The sequence below is a fragment of the Phalangium opilio genome, unplaced genomic scaffold (assembly GCF_054372755.1).
Source record: "Phalangium opilio isolate 3A_F unplaced genomic scaffold, DU_Popi_V2 ptg000011l_1, whole genome shotgun sequence".
Classification (NCBI taxonomy): domain Eukaryota; kingdom Metazoa; phylum Arthropoda; class Arachnida; order Opiliones; family Phalangiidae; genus Phalangium; species Phalangium opilio.
The window spans coordinates 1,831,953-1,854,050 of record NW_028324147.1 but is presented as its reverse complement, the minus strand read 5'-3'; the positions used below and the strand labels follow the sequence as shown (position 1 = coordinate 1,854,050).

The following is a 22,098-nucleotide window of genomic DNA, read 5'->3' as shown; positions in this document are numbered from 1 at the left end:
AATAAACTGGTTTTGGACCAGAGGAAGTGTGATATTTCCCAGACTGCTACCAAGTTCCAAGGAAGAAAAGCGTGAGACATAAGCCGCTAATCCGACAATGTTGACTTTCTTAAAATAATAAATTTGGGCTATCTTTAAATAATAATACAGCACTAATTATTAATTCAATAAATTTGCATGGTTAACAATATAAAATAGCTTGCAGTTTCAAATTCATGACTGCCTACAATAAACCAACATAAGCCCAACTTTCCCGCCATATTTTAAAAGTCATAGTGCCAGACTGCCAGCGAGGTGCCACATTGACAGAATTGAGTTAATGACCAAGGCTTAGTAAAAATTACTTCGAAATCGTTTATTTCAAATGAAAGTTTGTTAAACGGTATTACACCAATAATAAATTATAATCTTTTGAAATTTAGTGGTCGACAGCCACGTACGTGTATGATGATGAAAACATGAGAAAATTATCCAAAATGTATCGACTTCAATGTTTTTCAAAAAAAGTTGTTCATAACAACTTTTTTTTTATTATTTCAAACACCATACGTCGTCTAAAATATGGCATATTTCTCTGCAAAATAAAATATGTTAATAACTTAATATTTAAATGTCGTAAATAAAATTTTATTATTTACTTGCGTAAAAGTTATTTTGGCATTGCGAGTGATATACTCCGCAAATTTGCAAGTAAACATTCCGCAATCACTACCATTCATCTGTTGTGGAATATTCTAGAAATAACAGCGAGTTGATTAACATTAATTGCAAAATTAAATAGCAAGAAATATATAAAAATAAAAAATAATGTAATACTTTAACTGCTTCCAGCTTCCAATCACTCATATCGAACTCAATTTTCCGTTTATCTCTGCTTTCCTCTGCCAAATAATTTTTTAACGCATTCAAACATTCATTATTAATTCCTCCCATGGAGTCGTAGTATTGGATCTTTTTATGACGAAAATCTATTACCTAAAATAAAAATAAAAGAAGTTACATTAAATTGATTTCATTTAAACAATATAGAAAAAGTAAATAATATCTATTTATATTTTTTAAACATTATAGTATGAACATACTGCTAAACACCAATGCATTCCCAGATGGACAGGAACCAAAAGAAGATCATAAGAGAAAATATCAACTTTTCTCGTCCATCTACGCAAAGCAGCGTGACCAGAACTAATAAGTTTGGGATAGAAAAATGTATTGAAGGAATAACACGATGGGTAATTCTTTTCTTTCCCTCGTTCCATCAACATATTGGTGTAAAAATTGATAATCTGTTTATAATAAAAGATTATTATCATTATTTTAAACCGTCCATTTTTAAAACTGACACAACAAATTTACTTCATCATTTAGCCAATTAAGACCGGCTAATGTTTCAATATCCTTTCTGGTTATATTAATTCCAAACCCTTGAGTTAAGACTTCAGATGCTGGGTTTGGTTGCATGGCCCTGTCAATCTCGGATTCCATGTCAGGTGTAAGTACTTTAAGATTAATTAAAATTATTAATTAATAATTAGTAAAGAAAATAAACCCCCAAAGACTAAAAGATGACTTTTTTTTAACTTACTTGGAAGTTGATAATCGTCATCTTCTTCAATTTCATTATCAACATATTTGTTTAAATATAGAGTGGAGAATTTACTCTCAATTTTTTCTACAGCCTGAAATTTTCATAAATTAAATTAGTTTTAGATATTAAATTAATTGTTTTATTTTAAGTTTTAATTACTTTTCTGTTGGCCTCAAATAGCTTTTTCTCCTTCTATAATAAAAAATGAATTTATTTAATTATTTTAAATGAATAATTAGTAAATTTATTTAATTATTTTAAATGAATAATTAATAAATTTATTTAATTATTTTAAATGAATAATTAATAAATTTATTTAATTATTTTAAATGAATAATTAATAATTTTAAATAATTTATTTCACCTCTTTCTGTAATGCTTGGTATCTTTTCTCTTCATCTTCCACTTTCTCCGATGTGGTTTTCTTTGATTTTTCAACATTGTGTTTCCTAATTAATAAAAATAATATAAAATTTAACTTTGCATGAAACTATTTATTATTAATAGGGATTATTATGGTGCATGTGAATAGTGGACGGTGCTAAGGGTTAGTGAGTGTCAATAATTACTTACAAAGATTTCAGCCATTCTTCACTGAACAAATCACTTTCAAGACGGTGCAGTCTAAAACTCTGACTTCTTTGAATGGATGGTTTGTAAAGAAATGTTGAAGATGAAGAAGAGGCGTAACCTTCACTTCGTCCTTTAATTAAGATTCCATAATTAATTAGAAATAAACTAAAACCTAATATTAATGATAAGCTTACTTCCAATACGTTTATCAATATCAGAATCTGAGTGATTTGATGGAACAAATTTGGAAGTTGTTGGTTGAAAAGTTGGAGTAATACTTATATCCCTCTGTTTTTTAAAACTCTGTGAAAAATCTGGTTCCTCTTTGGTAGATTTTGACCGGAAGGAGGAGTTCAAGGTCGTTGTATGTCCATAATTTTTTTTCTTTGTATCAAAATCACTCTTGTTTAGAACGGGAACCTTGGAAACGGGTACTTTGAATAATCCCTCATTTTGACGTTGCTTAACATCCCAAGGAGACATTTGTATTTGTATCTCTCTATTTTTCTCAATGTTGCTTTTGATTTCATTTAACTTGGCCCTATCCGTCAGATTCACTTTGAAAAAGGCTTGAGGTTTCCTAGGAAGCCTGCGAGAAGTAAATTTTACTGTGTTTATCCAAGAAAAAAGAGTTTATATTACGGAAATTACGTTTGAGTTTCAACAGAAACACTATTTAATCCTGGATCTTCATCAGGGTAGTGTTCACCGTTAGATTGACTTTTTAAAAGCATTTGGTATTGTTCTTTAGTCATAAATCTATGTGATTGCTAAATTTAAAGATTTAAATTATATTAATTACTGTAATTAAGAGTAAGAATTAAGGATAAAATACATTAGCGGATGAATTTGGACTTGATTGAGGAAATTTCCTGAATTTGCTTTTCATTACACTCCTTTTACGTTTCTTCTCTACTCTGGATGAATTTCCTTTGGAAAGTGATAAGAAATGACTATCCGTAGACTTATTACTCTTAGAACTGAGTTTTTTATCTATAGGTTCATCTTAAAGAAAAAATATTAACTTTTGTTAAACAAGCAAATAAAAAACACGATCATATGCTAAAATAAAAACATACAAATAACATCAGAGTTATTTTCATCATCACTTCCACCTATGTCAATAAGTGGAATTTGTAGTTGTGTTGAATATTTAGAGGTTGTTTTTAAATCACTAGCAAATGGATTATCTACAAAACATAATAATTAATAAACAATAATTAAAAATTAAAAATTAAAACACTTTTTAAAGATATTCTTAACTTACAAACTTCATTCTGGTTATCATTATTGTGTAAGGGATCTCTATGTCCATAATTGAATTGAGATGATGTATCAGTATTCAAGCTAGCCACTCTCCATCTCTGTGAATCCAAATTTAAAACCAAATCTAGCCATAATCTTGATTTTAAAAAGGGTATTTATTTACCTTGGGTCTACTCATTTCTATTTCAGGTCTCTGTCGACTAAAAGTACTCCTCCTTTGAGTCATTACTGGTTGCGGTTTGATGGCACGCTCAGCTGCCCTTCTTACGAAAACGGGAATCTTATTGCTAAACCAGTCAGTTATGTAGCTCCAAGTTGGTTTACTACGTTCTTCAACAGTTTTGTGTTGCTTTTTAAGTTTCTTTGGCGCACTTCCCATAAAGGCTACCCCGTCATCTTGATTATCTACTTGATCCATACTATTAGAACATAAATAAACCAAGCTCTAATTTGTAGTGACTATGTTAACTAATTAACAGGCATTTAATTATAAAAATCATCGACGCATCTCATGCCTTACAGTCTAGTGTTAATGTTTATATTCCGAAAGCCAAGGCTTAGTAGATTAAAAATCTTCTTACCTATCAAACTTTCTTTTTGATGAAACATTTGCAGTTTTATTCGAATTATTAAGTCTTTTAAATACTTCCGCTACGTAGTTCATTTATATTTTATACTATAATCCACATTTTATAGAATAATTAAGCCGGAATAACTTTCGTATCATCGGTGCCGCGAAAAACTGGAAGCAGAGTCAACATCAATCTAGTCAAGAAGAAGAAGAACCCCGTTAGGATAGACAATCATAAGTCCAACTATTCGTAGAGCCGAAAAACCGTATGACCAACTATTCGTAGAGCCGAAAAACCGTATGACCAACTATTCGTAGAGCCGAAAAACCGTATGACCAACTATTCGTAGAGCCGAAACACCGTATGACCAACTATTCGTAGAGCCGAAACACCGTATGACCAACTATTCGTAGAGCTGAAAAACCGTATGACCAACTACTCGAAGAGCCGAAAAACCGTATGACCAACTATTCGTAGAGCCGAAATACCGTATGACCAACTATTCGTAAAGCCGAAACACCGTATGACCAACTATTCGTAGAGCCGAAAAAACCGTATGACCAACTATTCGTAGAGCTGAAAAACCGTATGACCAACTATTCGTAGGGCCGAAACACTGTATGACCAACTATTCGTAGAGCCGAAAAACCGTATGACCAACTAGAAAACTTAAAAAATATTTAATTATTTTTTATATATTTAATTATTTTTTATTTTGATTAAAACCAAAAGAAAAAATGATTTACCAAATTAATTTTAGCAAAAATTTTATTTATCACAAACAAAGTGAATTAAAATAAATATAGGACACGTTTTGTTTAATGTACGTTAAAAGATGTAGATCAAGATAATGCCAATTTTCAAGTTGTTTTTTTTTTAGGGTGACCAGCACCAAATAAATGAGCCAAAAATATAGTTTTAGGCAAGATTATATTCAAATTTATAAAATATCCTTTCTTTTTCTCTTTTAATTTCATTCCTAATTAATTTTTTAAACACTATGTACACCGTGTTTTGTAGGAATATTATCAGCGACTGTGGCTGAATACTGACTGGCCTTATTATAGAATAAAACGCCTAGAATTACGATGACAGTACCCGTTGCACTCAAAAATGTTACTGGATTGCCAAAAGTTAAAATAGATAACCATATTAACAAAGCTCTTTTGAAAGTATTGGCAACACTGAAAAATATTAAAAAATTCATTTTGATTAAAAATGTTTTTTTAGGCCTAAATACTTCAATAAATGATAATAATACCTATGGGTTACGGGAGAGACGTAACTTAGTAACATATACTCGGAAATACTTTGGCAGTGAAAAGAGAAACCACCAAGAATATAAGCCAAAATTAGCTTATAATTAAAAGTTTCGCGCAACATTTGGAAGTCGACTAAGCAAAACCATACTGGAATTTGCAGGAAAACTGAGCTTAGACTGGTGTAAAATTGAAGTTCAGCCGAACTAATTTAATATAAATAAAAAATTAACTTTAAAAAACACTTGAATTTAATGAACGACCCCCATAACAAAGAGGTTTTTATAGGCCAACCCAGGCAGGGCTGGAAATAAGCATATGACACAATGGACATTGTAAAATAAAATTGTAAAACGTCCCATAATATTTATTTATAAAAACTAACGGGGTCACTGGACATTTTGACCAAAAAATTAATTATTTTGACAAATAAATAAGTGGTTTTGACAGCTTGACTATGAAGATGACTTAAATTTTAGTCAAAGGGGGTGGGGGAGGATCACATGTCCTATAATAATTTTTTCTTATTTCCAGCCCTGAGAGACATGGCCCACTCGATCACGCGCCTAACCCTACAAGTGTCAGCAACCATGGGGGGAGGGGATTTATATATTTGTTTTTCTGGGGGTCATTCCTAAAGCGACTCTAGTCTAGGGTAAATAAAATTAAAAAATCTTACGTAAATTTAAAGATTTCTCCACTGAGAAGCATTTTGCTAAAGACATTTTGAAGACTGAAAATAAATAACAACTCCAAAGATTAAAATTTTTGAAAAAAACCAAAAAAAAATTGAATTTGCAGTTTACCATTCGGATATATTTGTGGCTAATGCAGCTAAAAAACCTTTAGTATTAAAATGTAATTCATTGGCACTGCAGAGAGCTAAACCTCCCATAACTGGAATAAGGGATATATTGACTATCCATGAAGTATATTCTCCAAGAACTAGCCAAGCTATCACAACGGTAAAAACTGGTGCTGAACTCTTTACAGTCTCAGCAAATGATACCGGAACATACCATAAGGCTATTAAACCCAAAATAACTGTAGAAAATCTATAATAACAATTAAATGAATTAAATTGGGACAGAAACCTTCAAGAAGTTGTGTAAAATGTACCTTAAGCTTCCAACTAGTAAAATATTTCTAAAAAAACTAGGTGGTCTCGTATCTCTATGAACTTTTCTATATAAACCACAGGGATATTGTTTTTGAGCGTACCCACATATCCCACACAATAACATCTGAAACGATGCTGAAATACGGGGGAAGTTTATTAAAGTCTTTTAAGTTCTGTACACCCTTTTAAAAAGATCTATTTGTATTACCTAAAACTGTAGGATCTCCGTGACAATAGGATAAAATGTATTTGTTAAGAAACAAAGTGGTGAAACTGAAGAAATACCAGAATGATAGGAAACCAAACGCTCTTAGGGACACCAATCCTTTACGAAAATCCTCTTTCAAAGAATCCTTTTCTTCAAATGATGATTCTGATATTCTTCTAATGGCCCCTCCGTTCTCGGCCATTTCCTGAAACCCCTTTTGGCTTTTATGGTGGGCTCTATCAGTAATTGATACATCCATGGCATAGTTAATTCCTAACTATCGTCATTCTGAAACGTAGTAGAGGTTTATTACTCGTGACTCGGATATTTTGGTGCAGGTGGTAATTTCAAGGTTTCCTTTTACGGAACAATTGACAGGACAATGCATATTTTAACATACAAATGGCCAAGGCTTAGCGAAAAGTGAGTTTATCAAGGTTTACATTGCAAGCAAATTTAATAGATTTTTTTAAATAGATTGTATTACCTAAATCTGTGGTAACTGCTGATAATACTGGAGAATCCTCTATTTTCTTGCTGTAAAACACAAATAAGTATACTGTTACTAAAACCGGCGAAACGTCATTCTTCGATTCGTGTACGGTTGATCACTTGAAGTAGTTGATCATAACGGTAGTTGGTCTTCTGATAATTCGATTCACTGCCACCAGTGACCAGTCTGGGAAATAAGGATAATTTTTAAACTAGTCCTTGGGACCAGTGACTCCCTAGTGTCTTAAATAATAAACTGGTCTCCGGAGTGGTCCCAGCCTTTGTTCTCCTATAGATTTGCAATTAATAAACTGGTCCCAAGGACCAGTAAGCCCCACTTTTTGAATTAAAAAACTAGTCCAAGAAATTAATAAACTGGTTTTGGACCAGAGAGGAAGTGTGCTATTTCCCAGACTGGCAGAGAGCATGTTACAGAACATGTGTCCAGTTGATCCAGTTTTTAAAAATTGCGCTTATTTCTGGCCCTGGCCGAGAGACGCCCATAAAAGACGTCTGCTAGTTTCCTGTCAATCATTTGGAATTCCTCCCTGTCATCGGTTTACGAATCTTTGTTTAATTTAATATTGCGTAGTTATTAATTAAATTTAAACTAAAAATTATATTAGGAATTTTAATATAAATTATTCAAAATGGTAAGTATAAATGCATTAACCCTCAAAAAGGGTAATATTAAAGACATTTCTTAAGCCTTGTCTAAAAGTTTTCTGACAAGGCTTGGCTTTTGAAGTACCATTTTTTTTTAAAGAGATAAAAAACGAAATTCTTTGGGAAAAACAAAATAAATTACATTTAAAACATACTTAATTTTTATTATAGATGGATCAACAACTTGATTCAGCTTTAGATCTTATGAGAAGGTTACCGCCCCAACAAATAGAGAAAAACTTGAGTGACTTGATTGATTTGGTAAACGAACACTCCCTGACTATCATTCCTCAAGCGGGCTTTGGAATAGGGGAATATAAAAATCATTTCTTTTAGGTTCCAAGTTTATGCGAAGATTTATTATCCTCCGTTGACCAACCTTTAAAAATAGCTAGGGATAAAACTGTGGGAAAAGATTATTTGTTATGTGATTATAACAGAGACGGAGACTCTTATAGATCTCCATGGAGCAATACCTATGATCCAGCTTTAGAAGATGGTGCCATGCCTTCGGAAAGGCTAAGAAAACTTGAAATTGATGCCAATCAAGCCTTTGATCAATACAGAGAAATGTATTTTGAGGGCGGAGTTTCTTCCGTATATTTATGGGACCTAGATCACGGCTTTGCCGGAGTTATTCTCATTAAAAAGGCGGGGGATGGGTCCAAAAAAATTAAAGGATGTTGGGATTCCATACACGTAGTTGAAGTTCAGGTACCCAAAAGTCAATTCATGGATATTTGGTAAAAGTTTCTAACAAAATCTACTCAAAAAAATGACATTTTAGGAAAAATCTACGGGTAGAAGTGCCCATTATAAACTAACTTCAACTGCCATGTTGTGGTTACAAACTAACAAAGAAGGTTCGGGTACAATGAACTTGGGTGGTAGTTTGACCAGACAAGTTGAAACTGATACCACAGTTGGGGAAAACAACCCCCATATTGCCAACATTGGTAAAATGGTCGAGGTACATCTACCAACTTGACAAGGATGATGGGAAATAGGAGAGCTAACTGTGGAATGGCTTAGGTTGGGTGGGACCCCAAAAATGGGGGGAGGAATAGGCGGACTGAATTGTAATTGGTCAAGAAGGACCAGGCTGGGAAATAGCACACGTCCTCTGGTCCAAAACCAGTTTATTAATTGCTTGGACTAGTTTTTTAATTCAAGAAGTGGGGGTTACTGGTCCTCGGGACCAGTTTATTAATTGCAAATCTATTGGAGAGCAAAGGCTGGGACCAGTCCGGAGACCAGTAAATGATTTCAGACACTAGGGGGGTCACTGGTCCAAAGGACTAGTTTAAAAAATATCCTTATTTCCCAGCCTGAAGAAGGACTACAGGCAAACCAATCACAATTGAGTCCGACTATTCCTCCCCCATTTTTTGGCGTCCCACCCAACCTAAGCCATTCCACAGTTAGGGCGCCTATTTCTCTCCTTGACATAAACATTCAAGACTAAATACAATTATTTTGTTTTTCATTTCAAGGACATGGAAAACAAAATAAGAAACACTTTGAATGAAATCTATTTTGGAAAAACTAAGGATATTGTCAATGGTTTAAGATCAGTCCAATCATTGTCGGACCAACGTCAACAAACAGCACTCAGGAATGATTTAGCTCAGGCTCTTCAAAAACGTAATGCCAAGAGCGAAAATTAAATAAAAAAATGGACGTTTAAAAAAAAAATATTCCTATACTAAGCCTATTTTCAAAAGAAAAAAAAACAAAAAAAAGAGAAAAAGAAAAAGTAACAAAGCTGTGTCCTAGAATCTTATCTGGTCAAATAATAACAATAACAACAACTTTCCACACCAGAAACAACAAAACAATACCGAAATTATATTTTAGACATACTTGTACTTGATAATCCAAATTATGGCTTAGTTACGATGATCAATAGCCAATAATAATAATAATTGTTTCTTCTCCATTCTTTTGGTCCATTTGTTCCGGGGGTTAATTATTAATTAATGTTTTGTTTAATGATGATTAAAGGTGCTTTAGAAATAAAATAAAAAAGCTTCAAACGCTTTCAGTTGATTTAAATAATTAATAATGGGATTTTACGCTAAGTTAGTAATAGTTTTTCATTTTTTTTTAAAGAATACCCTAATAAACCAACCACAAACCTAATAATAATAAATTGTTATTTCCGATAAATTTTTAAACGTGGCGTTCATTTTTTGATAAAAAAAAAATTGTGTAAATTTATCAAGAGTTATTAATTAATTAATTAAATGAAAAAACTTCTTAAGTTTTTACTTTAAATAAAAAAAAAATGAAGTAAATTAATTTAAGACAGAGAGGATTAAGGGCGGTAGATGAAAATGATGTAAGAATCACTGCATTATCCTTAAGAAAAGAAAAAAAGAACTGGTTATCTGTATTAATTAAATTTGATGATGAAATTAAAAGATTCTAATGGTAAAAGTTAATAGTTCAAACCAACACTTATTGTTTTTTTTTTTTTTTTTTCAAGGTTTAATTTATATTTTCATAAATTTGTAGCGTGAAAAAATGTTTCAGTTTTCAATGAAATGAATATCTTGTTTGTTTGTTTGTTTGTTTGTTTTTTGGGCTTTAGAAAAATAATAACTTTCGTCAAATTAATTAACAGATGAGAAAAAAGGCAAAATGGGTTAAAGGGGAAAAGACTCAGTTTTTAGGTCATGGAAGTCTAAGAGATTTTGCTAATAAGGCTAGGGTTGCTTTGTTAAGATCGCCATTACAGGATTGAAGTTCCGCTACCACTTGTTCGCGGCGAAAACCCATAGAAATCAGTTTTTGAACTGATTCTTCATTAACGGAACTGGATGAGGAAGCTAAAATATCAAGTAACAGTTGGTTACTTCTTTGAATAACTTTTGATTGATTGAAAAGGAAAAGTTCAAATAACATAATTTTTCTTATTTCCAGCCCTGGGTAAGTTAGGGCATAGCCCACTCGATCACGCGCATAAGTGGTTCGATTTAGCAGACGCCACTACTAAACCAATGGCTTATGGCGCCATTCTTTTGAGGTTTAATGTTACGCTATCTGAACTTTTCCCTTAAGTTCATGAAACAACCTTCTTGCGAGGATTTATTGAGAGCCTCCGCGAGTTGCTGATCTTCTTGAAGGCTACTAGAGGGGAATTGGAGCCTAGCGCATTCTGGAAGTTCACTTTCCGCCAAGAAATAAGTTTCAGTTCCGGTTGTACCAATTGAGAGTGTATTCCTCTTCAAATCAATGACACACTGAATACCCCCAAATTAAACTTAATAAAATTAATTTTAAACTAGAGATGAAAATATTAGGGGGCGGTCAATTTACTTGATGCCTTTTAAGCATATCTAGCCCCAATAACATATCCATAGGTTGGTCTTCGAGAATCGAAAATGAGGTTGTTAAGAAGTCATTGCCAATTTGAATTTGCACTAAATTCCAAGAAACTCCGGTTAAATTAAACGTTTCGCGTTTATTGATTCAAACTGGGCATTGTACCTAAATGAGCCCGTCCAATTATCCTTTGAGTTCCAACTCCTTTAGCAATTCCAGCCCACCGTCCATCTACTAATCTCATAATATTGCAACGTTCCGCGCAAGCCTGACTCATAATTGTTGTTTGAGCACCCGAGTCGATAAAAGCTTTAACGTCATGGCCATTAACCCTGCAGTTTATATAGAGCATGACCACTTGGCCAAAGCTTTCAGGGTGATATTCCATAGCAGCCTCCATATTTGAGTCTATGTTACTTTGTCTACACAGAATAGACATTCTGTCAAACTTGACCTAACTCTTAACCTCAAGGTCATAAATATACTTTATTTCTTCGGCTATTAATCTTTGAGCTTCTAAATCAAAAGGGTCAGCATTCATAATACGAATTCGCATTCTTTCCTTATCAATTCTCTCTTTTTGCTGCTCTTTGAGTAACTGAACAAATTTGTCTGTTTTGGGGTACATAATTTGACCTATTTAGGCCTACTATCTTCTCTTTCCTTCCCCAATATTAATCTATTAAACTCTAATGCGTCAACGTTACTTTTATCTTCACTAAGTAAAGCATCTGCCAATTTAGGGTTATTGTGCTTTAGAAGTGCCAACTGTTCGGGATTTGTGAGAAACATGTTGCGGATGAACTCAGGGTCATCTGAATTCCCGCTGGAAGGTGAGGCGGGACCAGGAGCTGAAAGAAACACAATTATATCCTACAAAAATACCTTAGTCACGCCTGTTTATTTACATCGCGGCACTGATGTTGAAGCTCCAGGTATAGCGATGCTTCCAAAATCAATAGCAAATGGCGCGTTGCTTTGGGAAGCTGGTCTATTAGGGACTATTCTCTGGACCAGGAGGACATCACCTTCTTTAATACCGTAACTATTTAAACCTCTGTGATCTTCGAGCAATGGACGGCCTTCGTGCATAACAACGATTTCTGCCACTGGGATACCCGTTTCTATCTCGCAAAATGCTTTAAAATTTTCCAGCTCAATTTCAGGGCTGATTTCTAACGTATGAATATCATCGGCTAAAGTTGTTATTGAGACTTTCATTTTTAATTTATTTAAAACTAAAATAAAACTACAATAAACACTGGATGAAGTTAGGAAAGAAACGTGACTCAGCTACTCTAAACGAGACTCGTTTGAATTCCAAAATGGCCGCTCTTTAAGCAGACAGCTATTTATACATAAAATATTTTCGGTGCGTTCAGTGACTTATATCGTAACCAACCGGTTCTATATATTTAAATAAACCAGGTTCTTTGTTTAATGTCACAGAACGCAGTCATTACTGCTTATGTACAGTCCGGAAATGACTTATATTTTGGTTAAATCATTTGATTGGTTGAAAGAGCTACTTTCGTTATGACACATGGGAAATGGTCCACGAATCATGAATATAAGCCAATCAGCAAGCGGGAATCGAGGAATGTACTGAAAATTGATCTAAAACCAAGATATATTGAATTTTTCACTAAGAATATTTTCATAAATCTTAATTCTTTATTTAATTTCTTACAACATTTTAGCCACTTCCTCAAAGACATTTATCATATAGTTTTACGATTAACTTAAAAAATGGAAAATATAATTCATGGTAAAAAAAACAACATTAATCATCACTCAATAAATCCTCATCCAAATTTAATTCCTGCAAAGAAAAAATATAAAGAAAAATTTACATTTAGCCTAAAATTAAAGACAAACTAATCTTATCAAACATAATTACCGATATATCTATGTTATCATCAAAGGCCATACTGTTCATTTCTAACTCCAATTCCGCTTCCAAATTTGCAGCTTCAGCACTGGTTAATTCTTCATCCTTCTCCGCGGGTGTTGCCGACACAACTAGCGCCGCCGCTTCTCTAATTTCGGGAATCAAGGGAGCACTCTGTAGAGTTGGAACTGAAGATGGGGCTGGTACAAATTCCGCGGAATCATCTTCATCAGATACGAATTTAAATTCATTTGACGCCTCAGCGTTTTTCATCTCTTCAATGGGGTTTCTTTCATGATTCGCCTATAAAAATTGGTTTAAACTAAGCCTATTTGGTTCTCTAACTAACTCTAATACTTACGTGAACTTCGGGGTATTTATTAGCTGGCAGTTTTTTCCTTCTTTCAGCCTTCAAATACTGCTCAGTTTTGATAGCTTCGCTCATTCCAGGAAATAAATTATCATATTCTTCAGGATCAGCCAAAGCTTGGGCCGTTTTTTCATTGACCTTTGCCACGTTACTCTTCCAAAGTTTGACTATCCTGGAAACTTGACTGGGCAGATAAGTTCGCGCGAAAAAGGCAGCTTCGGGAATGCGTCCAGTGTTTATTAAAACCTCTAAAGCCTTTTCTGACCTAAATAGAAATGAGTTTACAAAAATTCTTTGCCCTAATCAACTTTGAACTGGAAACCTACTGTCCAAGAAGGAAATAGGACAAAAATGAAACGTTATTCTTCCCACTGGCTTCCGCGCTTTGTCCCAATCTTTCAACCATGGCCGCGTCACCCGAAGAAGTAGCCAGAAGTAACAAACCACCAAAATCCTGGGCATTATGTAGACATTCTTGCGCCAATTGAAATTCGCAACGTGACATAGCTAATTCGGCTAATTGTTTCCATTTTTGTTCAGTCTGACGTTAAAAACACGTTTAGAAAAAGGTCCAATCATCTCCAAGTACTTTATTTTATACCTGGGCTTCTTGGGCCAACTGATAGGCGGTTTTCAAATCACCCAATTGCAATGATAATTCAAATCTGTGTTCGGGATCAGTAGAAACGGCTAAAGCTTGAGCTTTAAAGCCCTGTTTCTCAAGAAAATGAGCCACTCTAGTTCTTTGTTCCTTGGGAATGGTTGGCAAGACTTTATCGGCTGTTTCAAAGTCGCGTCTCATAACAGCAGTTTGATATTCCAGGACCGAAAGTAACAAAGAATAGGAGACGATATTCATTTCTTTGTCACCCAAATACAAACGATTATCTTTTGGAATGTAGCCCAAAAGGTACATAGTTCTGTAGATTGAACAAGGCTTAAAATTAGACAAGCAAAGGCTTAAAAGCCAAGCCAAGGCTTAAAAACTAGCCAAGCAAAGGCTTAAAAAGCCAAGCAAAGGCTTAAAAACTAGCCAAGGCTTAAAAACTAGCCAAGGCTTAAAAACTAGCCAAGGCTTAAAAACTAGCCAAGCTAAGGCTTAGAAACTAATTCTTTTACCTATCAAGATGGGCGATGGTAACTATCTCTCCACCAACATAATAATTTAAGCGATTGACGCTATTGGTATAAATAAAGCAGTCCCCAATCCAAAGTCCAGTTTTGACACTTTCCTGAACTTCCCCCAAAACATCAAAGGACTCTTCAATTCCATCTTCAGTTATACCTTCCTTTGATTCTTTGCTTTTAGCAACAGCTTCGGCCGAATATTTCAAAATATAGAAAGAATCCTCGGTGGAAATACAAGCCAATTCCCCATTCTCGGACCAAAATACATTCTTGGGGGTGATATCTATCCTCCGAACTAACTCCAAAGTGTCCCATTCGTAAAAGGCTAATCCACTAACTGACTTGACCCCTAACATGAAGCCACCGTAAATACTTTCAGCTCCAAATTCTGGTTTGAAAGCTTTCTTCTCCTTAAAATTCTTAAAGATTTTAATGGAAGTTCCATTTTCTCGAACAGCGTATTCCGAGGAATCAAGAGCCCAAACAAATTCTTGGGCTGAACCAAAACTCTTGTTTCTCAAAGCCATAGCGGTGTAGATGATATATTCTCCATCTCCGCAAACAACGACAAATCTTCCATTGGGATTATGGGAAATTGTTTGAGGATATATTTCACAGCTTCCCATATCTTTAACTTGTAAAGGAAGCCGTTCTCCGTCTTTGATATCAGCATCGGACATGGCCTTTAAATTCGCTTGTTGAATTTCAGAATGTTTGGCCCAAATTATCTTTCCCAAAACATCCATTGACATTGCCGGTTCTTCCCTACCCAACTATGGAACAATGAAAATTAATTAATTAAGTTAAAAAAGTCTAATTGCAAAGTTAATTAAACCAAAACCTTAATGATAATGCTGCCCTCGTCATATCCTAATGCTATATTATTGGATCCTTTCAAACAGGAAATGGTCCAAACTCTTTCCAATCCATAATTCAAGGTACTTTCTAAGCGATAAGTGTTAGCGTGCCAAATTTTGACAGTTCCATCCTCGGATCCTGTCATAATAATTGGCAATTCCGGATGAAAGGTCACTGAAGAAATGTTCTGAGCATGACCTTCCAGGGTTTGAACGCAAGTTTTGTTCTGAAAATTAAATAATTAATTAATTAACACTAATTGCTATATTGGCTAGCAATCTAAATCATTACTTGATAGTCCCATATTTTAACAAGCCTATCATCAGCCCCTGATATCAGGTAAGGCTTTTCCCCACCATGATAATAATCAACACAGTTGACTCCTTTTTCATGACCATCCAATGTAAAATTGGGACTACTTGAACCCAGTTGCCAAACCTAATGTGTATAAATAAGCTTAAGAACTTTTAATTATGTTTAAGTAAGATTAATTAATACCTTGACTGTCCTGTCTAAAGATGCACTTGCAAAAGTATTGTTGTCTTTAGGATTAATAATGATTTGCATGACATAATGGGTGTGACCATCAAAAACCTGACTGCAAACCCATTGACGTTCCCAGTTCCATAATTTAATCAACATATCATCTTTTAAATTTAAATTAGGGTCAAATTAAAGGGAAAAACCATTCAATTAAGGGTTCAAATTTACCACTAGAGGTTAAAATGAAAGGTTGGGTAGGATGGATAGCTATAGATCGGATGTAATCAGAATGAGCTTCAAATACATGAACCCTTTCTAATGTATTGTAGTTAAAGACCCTAATTTGCATATCATCCTGCAATAAGCTCAATTTAGTACGCTTCTTTACCATCTTTAATTATTAATAAAAGGCAGCCTTACAGAGCCAGATATAACCCAATTCTTTCTGGGAACGAACTTGGCTGCTCTCACTGGTAAATCACATACTTCAAAGGTTTTAACTAATTGCTAGTTAGATTTAAAATATATTGTTATATATTGTTCATTTATATTTCATAGTTATACGAAATTAAAATAAAAACCTGTGATTCGTGATTCCAAACATGAATATTGCCATTGTATAAACTTGCCAACATCCATGGCTCCGTTGGATGTAAATCCACACATTTTACTCGATCGGATCGCGCTAGTAGCTTTCTTTTCACGTCTAATTTGAGAGGCTATAATATATATTAAACAAATAATATTTAATTTATTTTTAATGTTAATTAAATAAATATTTAACCCTAATTTATAAAAAAAAATTGACCAAGGCTTAAGATAAAATGACAGATTCCCCTATATTTTAAACATAAAATATATTTAAAAGGTTTTTACCATTTTATCGCAATAAAGCTGAGCGTTTCTTAAACGAAAATGGCAATTTTTATCAATTTATATAGCTTAATTAATTGCAAAATATTTAAATGATTAATCCCAAAAACGACATCACCGATTACCGACAAACTTGTGTTGGCAGATCTGACGTTGCACTAGCGAGTGACCTTTTGACCCCCGGCGTTCTATAAATGATTTGAGGATATGTTGGTTTTTCCGGCAAACTTATACGATAGATAAGAGAAAACGTCCACGAAAGCGTCAACTTATCTTAAAAGCGTTGGTAACTCTGGGAATAATAAAAAAACATGGCTCCCGGTGGAAAACGTGGATCTTCCGCGGCGAAAACAACAAAATTTGGCAAAATTAAAAAGTCTTTGAAATTATATTGGAAGAAATTAAATTATTTAGGGAAGAAATACTCAATCCGTAATTTACTATGCGAAACGGAACATCTATGGCTTGTAGGAATTTTTTTAATCTTGGCCGAAATAGTACTGAATGTTTTTATCATCAAAAAAGTGCCATGTAATTAAAATTAAACGTAACGTACACCATTTAAGCCTATTTTTTACATTAATAAATATCTTATACAGACACCGAAATAGATTGGAAAGCATACACGCAGCAAGTCAGTGGCGTTTTAAATGGAACTTTCAATTACTCTAATTTGGAAGGTGATACTGGGCCATTAGTTTATCCAGCGGGACACGTTTATATCTTCACAATCCTTTATTATCTAACCCAAAATGGATCGAACATACTAAGAGCTCAATATTGCTTCGCCATTTTCTATATTCTAACCATAATTTTGGTTTTCAGGATATATTCAAAGAGTAAAAAAGTATAACTTCGATCCCCATTTCTTTCTTTCCGTTACTCCAGTGACAAAATTTACTTAAAAACACATATTTTATATTACAGATTCCGCCTTATTGTTTAATTTTAATGTGTTGCACCTCGTATAGAATTCATTCCATATTCGTTTTACGTTTATTTAATGACCCCATTGCTGTGCTTATCTTATTAGCAGCCGTTAATTGCTTTATATCCCAAAAATGGGGAATAGGATGCGCTCTTTACAGTTTAGCTGTTTCTGTTAAAATGAATATACTATTATTCGCCCCCGCTCTTTATTTCATCCTTCTAAGTGCGGAGGGTTTTGCTAAAACTCTTAAACACATTGTACTTTGCGGAATAATTCAAGTAAATTTGAATTAAGAAAGAAATTAAGTTGTAATTAATATAACTCGTGTTAATTAATTAATTAGGTGGCATTAGCTCTACCATTTCTATTAAATGATCCAGTAGCTTATATCACAAGGGCTTTCAATTTGGGACGGGTTTTCTTATTTCAATGGACAGTAAATTGGAGATTTCTACCAGAGGAGATCTTTGTCAATCGTTATTTTCATATTGCCTTATTAGCCCTACATTTATTGTTCCTGATAATATTTTCACTTAAATGGACTAAGTACTTAAATTAAAATTAAAATTTATTACAAAAAATAGGTGAAAAATTAAATAAAGAATAAGAAAATATTTTTTAATTTTTTTAGGTCATTGAAATTGAAAAGTTGGTTTTCAAATTCATCTCAAAATAATCAGCTAACTGCCAACCGTATCCTTTTTAAATTAATTAAGTACTTATTTAAATAAGTACTTAAATAAATAAATAAATAAATTCCTTAAATTAAATTAAAACAGAAATATTAATGCCATTATTTACTGCAAATCTTATTGGCATTGCATTTAGTCGATCTCTGCATTACCAGTTTTATATCTGGTATTATCACACTTTATCCTATTTGATCTGGTCAACTCAACTGTCCCTTACCACTAAGTAACGTTAAATTAACTTAACTTATTTAGTGGTATTTAAAAAAAAATTAAATATAATTTATAATTATCATGCAGGTTCTGTATTTTGGGTTTGATAGAATTATCATGGAATACTTATCCATCGACAATTTGGAGCAGTGCTTTATTACATCTTTGTCATTCTATCCTACTTTACAATCTCTATCGTAATCAACCTTCCCAAAACTATGAAACTAATAAGAAAAGTGCCTAATTTTTTATTTAAATATGGCATTAAAATATAATTAATTAAAACTTTAATAAAACGATGTTTATAAAAAAAAGTAACTTTATATGGAATGTTTAAAAGATTTTTTGAAAAAAAAACAAAAAGAAAAATACGGATGAAATGTTAATGGAAATGTTTTATATTAAAAAAAAGTGTGTTGAATTAAAACTGAATGTTTGAAAAAAAAATGTGTTTTAATATTATTTGTCGTTAGGGAAAGATATCTTACAGGGGCAAACCTTCCCACGTTAATTCTACGAGCGCCTGTAGAAATGTTTTACCCGCAGTACATCCGTGTTCAGGGAGAAGCCAACTTACAGGGGCGGGTTACGCTATGAGCGCGTTTAAACAACTTTGGAACCGTATAGGCCTAACTCTTGTTCAAGAAAAGATACGTGAAAATGCTAATAGGATATTATAGATAAGTTTCTAATCTATTCAAAGATACCAAATACCAGCGGTTATAAAAATCAGAGGGTCGAGAATTGCCAAATTTCTTGAACGCTTGTACCAAGCATTAAGCCTATTTTGAATATGAAATTAAAATTGTGAATGGTTTTCTCGTGTTATATTTCAAAGATCTATTCTAACCCTAACTCTGGCTTTAAAATATACATTGTGGAACCCTTTTACCCCTATACTATCAGAAGTAAATAAAGCTACTCTCTTTAAAAGATACTGTAACTTTTGGAACTTGGAAGATATAGTATACTATCCCAATTTTAGCCTGGGCAGTTTGAGTCTCAGAAAACTCTATAAAATGGGTTAAAAGCCTTCGGCCGGCCGATCATTATCCGGGATAAAAATCTTGGGATAGGAGTGAGAGAGAGAAAACAAGGTTTATTACTTGTCAAGATTTTAGAGCTTTGCGGGAAAGCAAACAAAGAGATCTCGGGATTCTAGTATTTGACTTGGACCACTAAGATCTCTAGGATCTTCATTAGAAGGGAAGATTTTTGACATTGGGACAAGTACTATCTTCCGGAAGTAGAAATAATCATTTTTACTTCCAAGATCGTACTTCCGGTTCCCCGTAATTTTTGTAAATTAAACCGGAACCAAAACTAGACTTACTAGCGCCATGAAAAATTTTAATTTTCAAGTGTAAGACGAATGAACACTTGAAGCACTCTATGCTATGAAATGATAGTACAAGAAGTAAATAAACTATACAAGCAACAGTATCTTAAACTTGACAAATTCGATGGCACTTTTAGACATTAGAAAACTTATGTCATTATCTAATAAGGGGAATTACTGTCATTGCGACATTAAAAAGAAGTACGTTAACAGATTCGATTTATTTCGGTTGTAAATCTTGGTAGGAAAATCGTTTTTCCCAGACTAGGCTCTTGTCTTTCTACTTAGGCTAACAAGATTTTGGAGTTTATCAGTAGTTGCATGGGGGGGTATAGAAGCCTTACTTTCAACGGTATACTAAGATAGCTAAAGGTCCACTCTATTTTTCCTTCTTCATTAAGCTAGAGCATTCTCCAATGAGTAATAACTTTTCTTAACTGTATATTTCTTGGGACCTTCTCTCTCTCTCTCTTAAGAGATTCAAACTAAAATAGCTCATTGTAAACGTAGAGCTAGCTCCTTTGGGTATCTGAAAGAATATTGCTCTAATTCCAAACAGCGCAAAACAATGTAGATTTAAAAGACGAAAAATAGACAGAATTTTGTTTCTAATCAAATTCCATTGATTATTTCCACGAATCGCGTAAACAACTATGGGGGAAAGCATAAGTTTATAAGATATGTTCCATAAGTATGTCTGCTTCGTAATGCTACTGAGTCTGAGAGCTAGTTCGAGAATTCACTACACTCTGTTAATTTTGCAGTCCATCTTCTTATTTAGTCTTTGGCTTTAAAATTCCAAGAATAACTTAGCTTGAAACTAGAGCTTGATATAACAAGATAAATTAGAACTCGATGGACTTAATTTTGAAATTTTATCACTTATTGCGTCATTGACCAGGACTGGCTTATTCTTTAGATGTAATAACTCTAGGCGTGAAAAAAGAAAAAGAGATGTCATCAAGAACAATGAGATGGCATTTGATAATAACAATCATAAGGAGCACTGTATAGCGAGATAGAGTTACTTATAAGAATGGAATACGATCAGAGAAGAGTAGAAAGTTGTGTCCGCGTCAACAAATTCAATTATATGGTCGAGGACAGGGCTACATAGTCGCCGCAGACGGACATTTGGATAACGCTCAGTCCAGTCATGAAATATTTATCAAAAAAGAGGGTGCAAAGCCCCCTTTCTAGTGTCTTTGGTCGAGCCAATAAAAGACAGAGTCAAACATTCATAAATAAAGATTGGAAAACACAAACACATTATTTATACTAAGACCTCTTAGATCTTTGCCAGTTCCGAGAATTTAAGACCATCCCTTAAAAAAATTCCAAGACGTGAAAATGACCAAAACAATGGTTTTTGGCTTTTAGATCATATTTTGAATAATATTTTACAGGTTGACCTTATCTTAGGGATCTGTATGGAACTTCATAACTTAAGTTTCAAGTTCAAAATCCCCTTACGATGTGATAGCCCAAATACTTAGGCCTGAATCAATTAGAGGATGAGATATATAATTACCTTTGAACAAAGAATCAACTTTGGAACGTCGTAAGTACAAATAAAGCCATCAAAGATGTACAAGTCCAAATTGCACATGGTACTAAATAAAAGGGTTTACAACAATCCGGAGATTAGATAATGAATTTTAAACTTAAGTAAGTCAGCTTTCGAGTCAATTTAACATCGATGACGTCAATCCTTTCCTGTCAACCGGTAAGACATACTTTATTAACAACCCTAAAATTTTCTAAATGCAATTACCGCTTGGAAAAAACTTTAGAAAAAGATTTGAAAGAAATCTCCTACACGAAACCCGAGAAAATAAATTTAATAAAAAGGGTCTATGCCTATATAGCTACACTCAACCGTACTTGTTCAAAACTACTTTCTCTCCTTTGAGACTCAATATTACGTATTAACGCGTTTCAACTTTGACAATTTTGTCAAACGCGAATGAACCGGCAAAAATATTTTGTGTAGGAAAGCGAAAATATATTAGGTTGCCCCTGACTTATAATCCATAAAAAAATATCCGATTATATCGAAAAGGTTTTTTGTCCGTTCCGTATGGCGTGGTTAGCCTAGCTGGCTTTAGATGTATTTAAGAATTCATTGACCTCTCCTAAGAATATTGAACTTTCACCCGGAAAAATATCAAAGCATTTGAACTATTCTCCCTGCGTGGAAAAGGACAAAGAATAATCATATTCTTAGCCGCTATGTTCAATACTCCAGTAAG

The 22,098-nt window shown here is 33.6% G+C and overlaps 6 protein-coding genes across 6 annotated transcripts; 2 read left to right on the top strand and 4 right to left on the bottom strand.

Moving 5' to 3' along the window:
• Positions 1–330: 330 nt before the first annotated feature.
• Positions 331–4,205, bottom strand: LOC149709788 (uncharacterized). Its single transcript, XM_089857812.1, has 16 exons — positions 4,009–4,205; positions 3,591–3,846; positions 3,429–3,525; positions 3,241–3,351; positions 2,997–3,166; positions 2,813–2,931; positions 2,356–2,750; positions 2,162–2,291; positions 1,953–2,037; positions 1,748–1,780; positions 1,586–1,679; positions 1,357–1,499; positions 1,083–1,286; positions 817–975; positions 639–734; positions 331–574 (listed from the first exon to the last, which is right to left on the bottom strand). The coding sequence occupies exons 1-16, from the start codon at positions 4,089–4,091 to the stop codon at positions 512–514; spliced, it is 2,238 nt and encodes a 745-aa protein (XP_089713938.1). The 5' UTR covers positions 4,092–4,205; the 3' UTR covers positions 331–511.
• Positions 4,206–4,749: 544 nt separating this feature from the next.
• Positions 4,750–7,232, bottom strand: LOC149709787 (solute carrier family 35 member E2A-like). Its single transcript, XM_089857800.1, has 7 exons — positions 7,074–7,232; positions 6,587–6,874; positions 6,378–6,513; positions 6,065–6,313; positions 5,938–5,991; positions 5,261–5,464; positions 4,750–5,183 (listed from the first exon to the last, which is right to left on the bottom strand). Exons 2-7 carry the CDS (start codon positions 6,843–6,845, stop codon positions 4,991–4,993), a joined length of 1,095 nt encoding a protein of 364 aa, XP_089713926.1. The 5' UTR covers positions 6,846–6,874; positions 7,074–7,232; the 3' UTR covers positions 4,750–4,990.
• Positions 7,233–7,571: 339 nt separating this feature from the next.
• cpb (F-actin-capping protein subunit beta) lies at positions 7,572–10,188 on the top strand. The gene is made up of 5 exons (XM_089857801.1): positions 7,572–7,731; positions 7,916–8,005; positions 8,081–8,458; positions 8,532–8,714; positions 9,238–10,188. The coding sequence occupies exons 1-5, from the start codon at positions 7,729–7,731 to the stop codon at positions 9,409–9,411; spliced, it is 828 nt and encodes a 275-aa protein (XP_089713927.1). The 5' UTR covers positions 7,572–7,728; the 3' UTR covers positions 9,412–10,188.
• A 22-nt stretch (positions 10,189–10,210) lies between these two features.
• On the bottom strand, positions 10,211–12,414 carry rngo (DNA damage inducible 1 homolog rngo). Its single transcript, XM_089857799.1, has 7 exons — positions 11,980–12,414; positions 11,779–11,922; positions 11,557–11,683; positions 11,237–11,493; positions 11,066–11,169; positions 10,821–10,989; positions 10,211–10,575 (listed from the first exon to the last, which is right to left on the bottom strand). Exons 1-7 carry the CDS (start codon positions 12,290–12,292, stop codon positions 10,421–10,423), a joined length of 1,269 nt encoding a protein of 422 aa, XP_089713925.1. The 5' UTR covers positions 12,293–12,414; the 3' UTR covers positions 10,211–10,420.
• Positions 12,415–12,725: 311 nt separating this feature from the next.
• beta'COP (coatomer subunit beta') lies at positions 12,726–16,843 on the bottom strand. Its single transcript, XM_089857797.1, has 13 exons — positions 16,678–16,843; positions 16,383–16,520; positions 16,222–16,308; positions 16,030–16,156; positions 15,817–15,965; positions 15,610–15,756; positions 15,302–15,544; positions 14,452–15,233; positions 13,934–14,252; positions 13,659–13,873; positions 13,324–13,597; positions 12,972–13,265; positions 12,726–12,893 (listed from the first exon to the last, which is right to left on the bottom strand). The coding sequence occupies exons 1-13, from the start codon at positions 16,678–16,680 to the stop codon at positions 12,855–12,857; spliced, it is 2,817 nt and encodes a 938-aa protein (XP_089713923.1). The 5' UTR covers positions 16,681–16,843; the 3' UTR covers positions 12,726–12,854.
• Positions 16,844–16,943: 100 nt separating this feature from the next.
• On the top strand, positions 16,944–18,954 carry Alg3 (Alg3, alpha-1,3- mannosyltransferase). The gene is made up of 7 exons (XM_089857798.1): positions 16,944–17,205; positions 17,274–17,521; positions 17,602–17,883; positions 17,949–18,151; positions 18,237–18,298; positions 18,385–18,520; positions 18,595–18,954. The coding sequence occupies exons 1-7, from the start codon at positions 16,986–16,988 to the stop codon at positions 18,749–18,751; spliced, it is 1,308 nt and encodes a 435-aa protein (XP_089713924.1). The 5' UTR covers positions 16,944–16,985; the 3' UTR covers positions 18,752–18,954.
• The last annotated feature ends 3,144 nt before the right edge of the window (positions 18,955–22,098 follow it).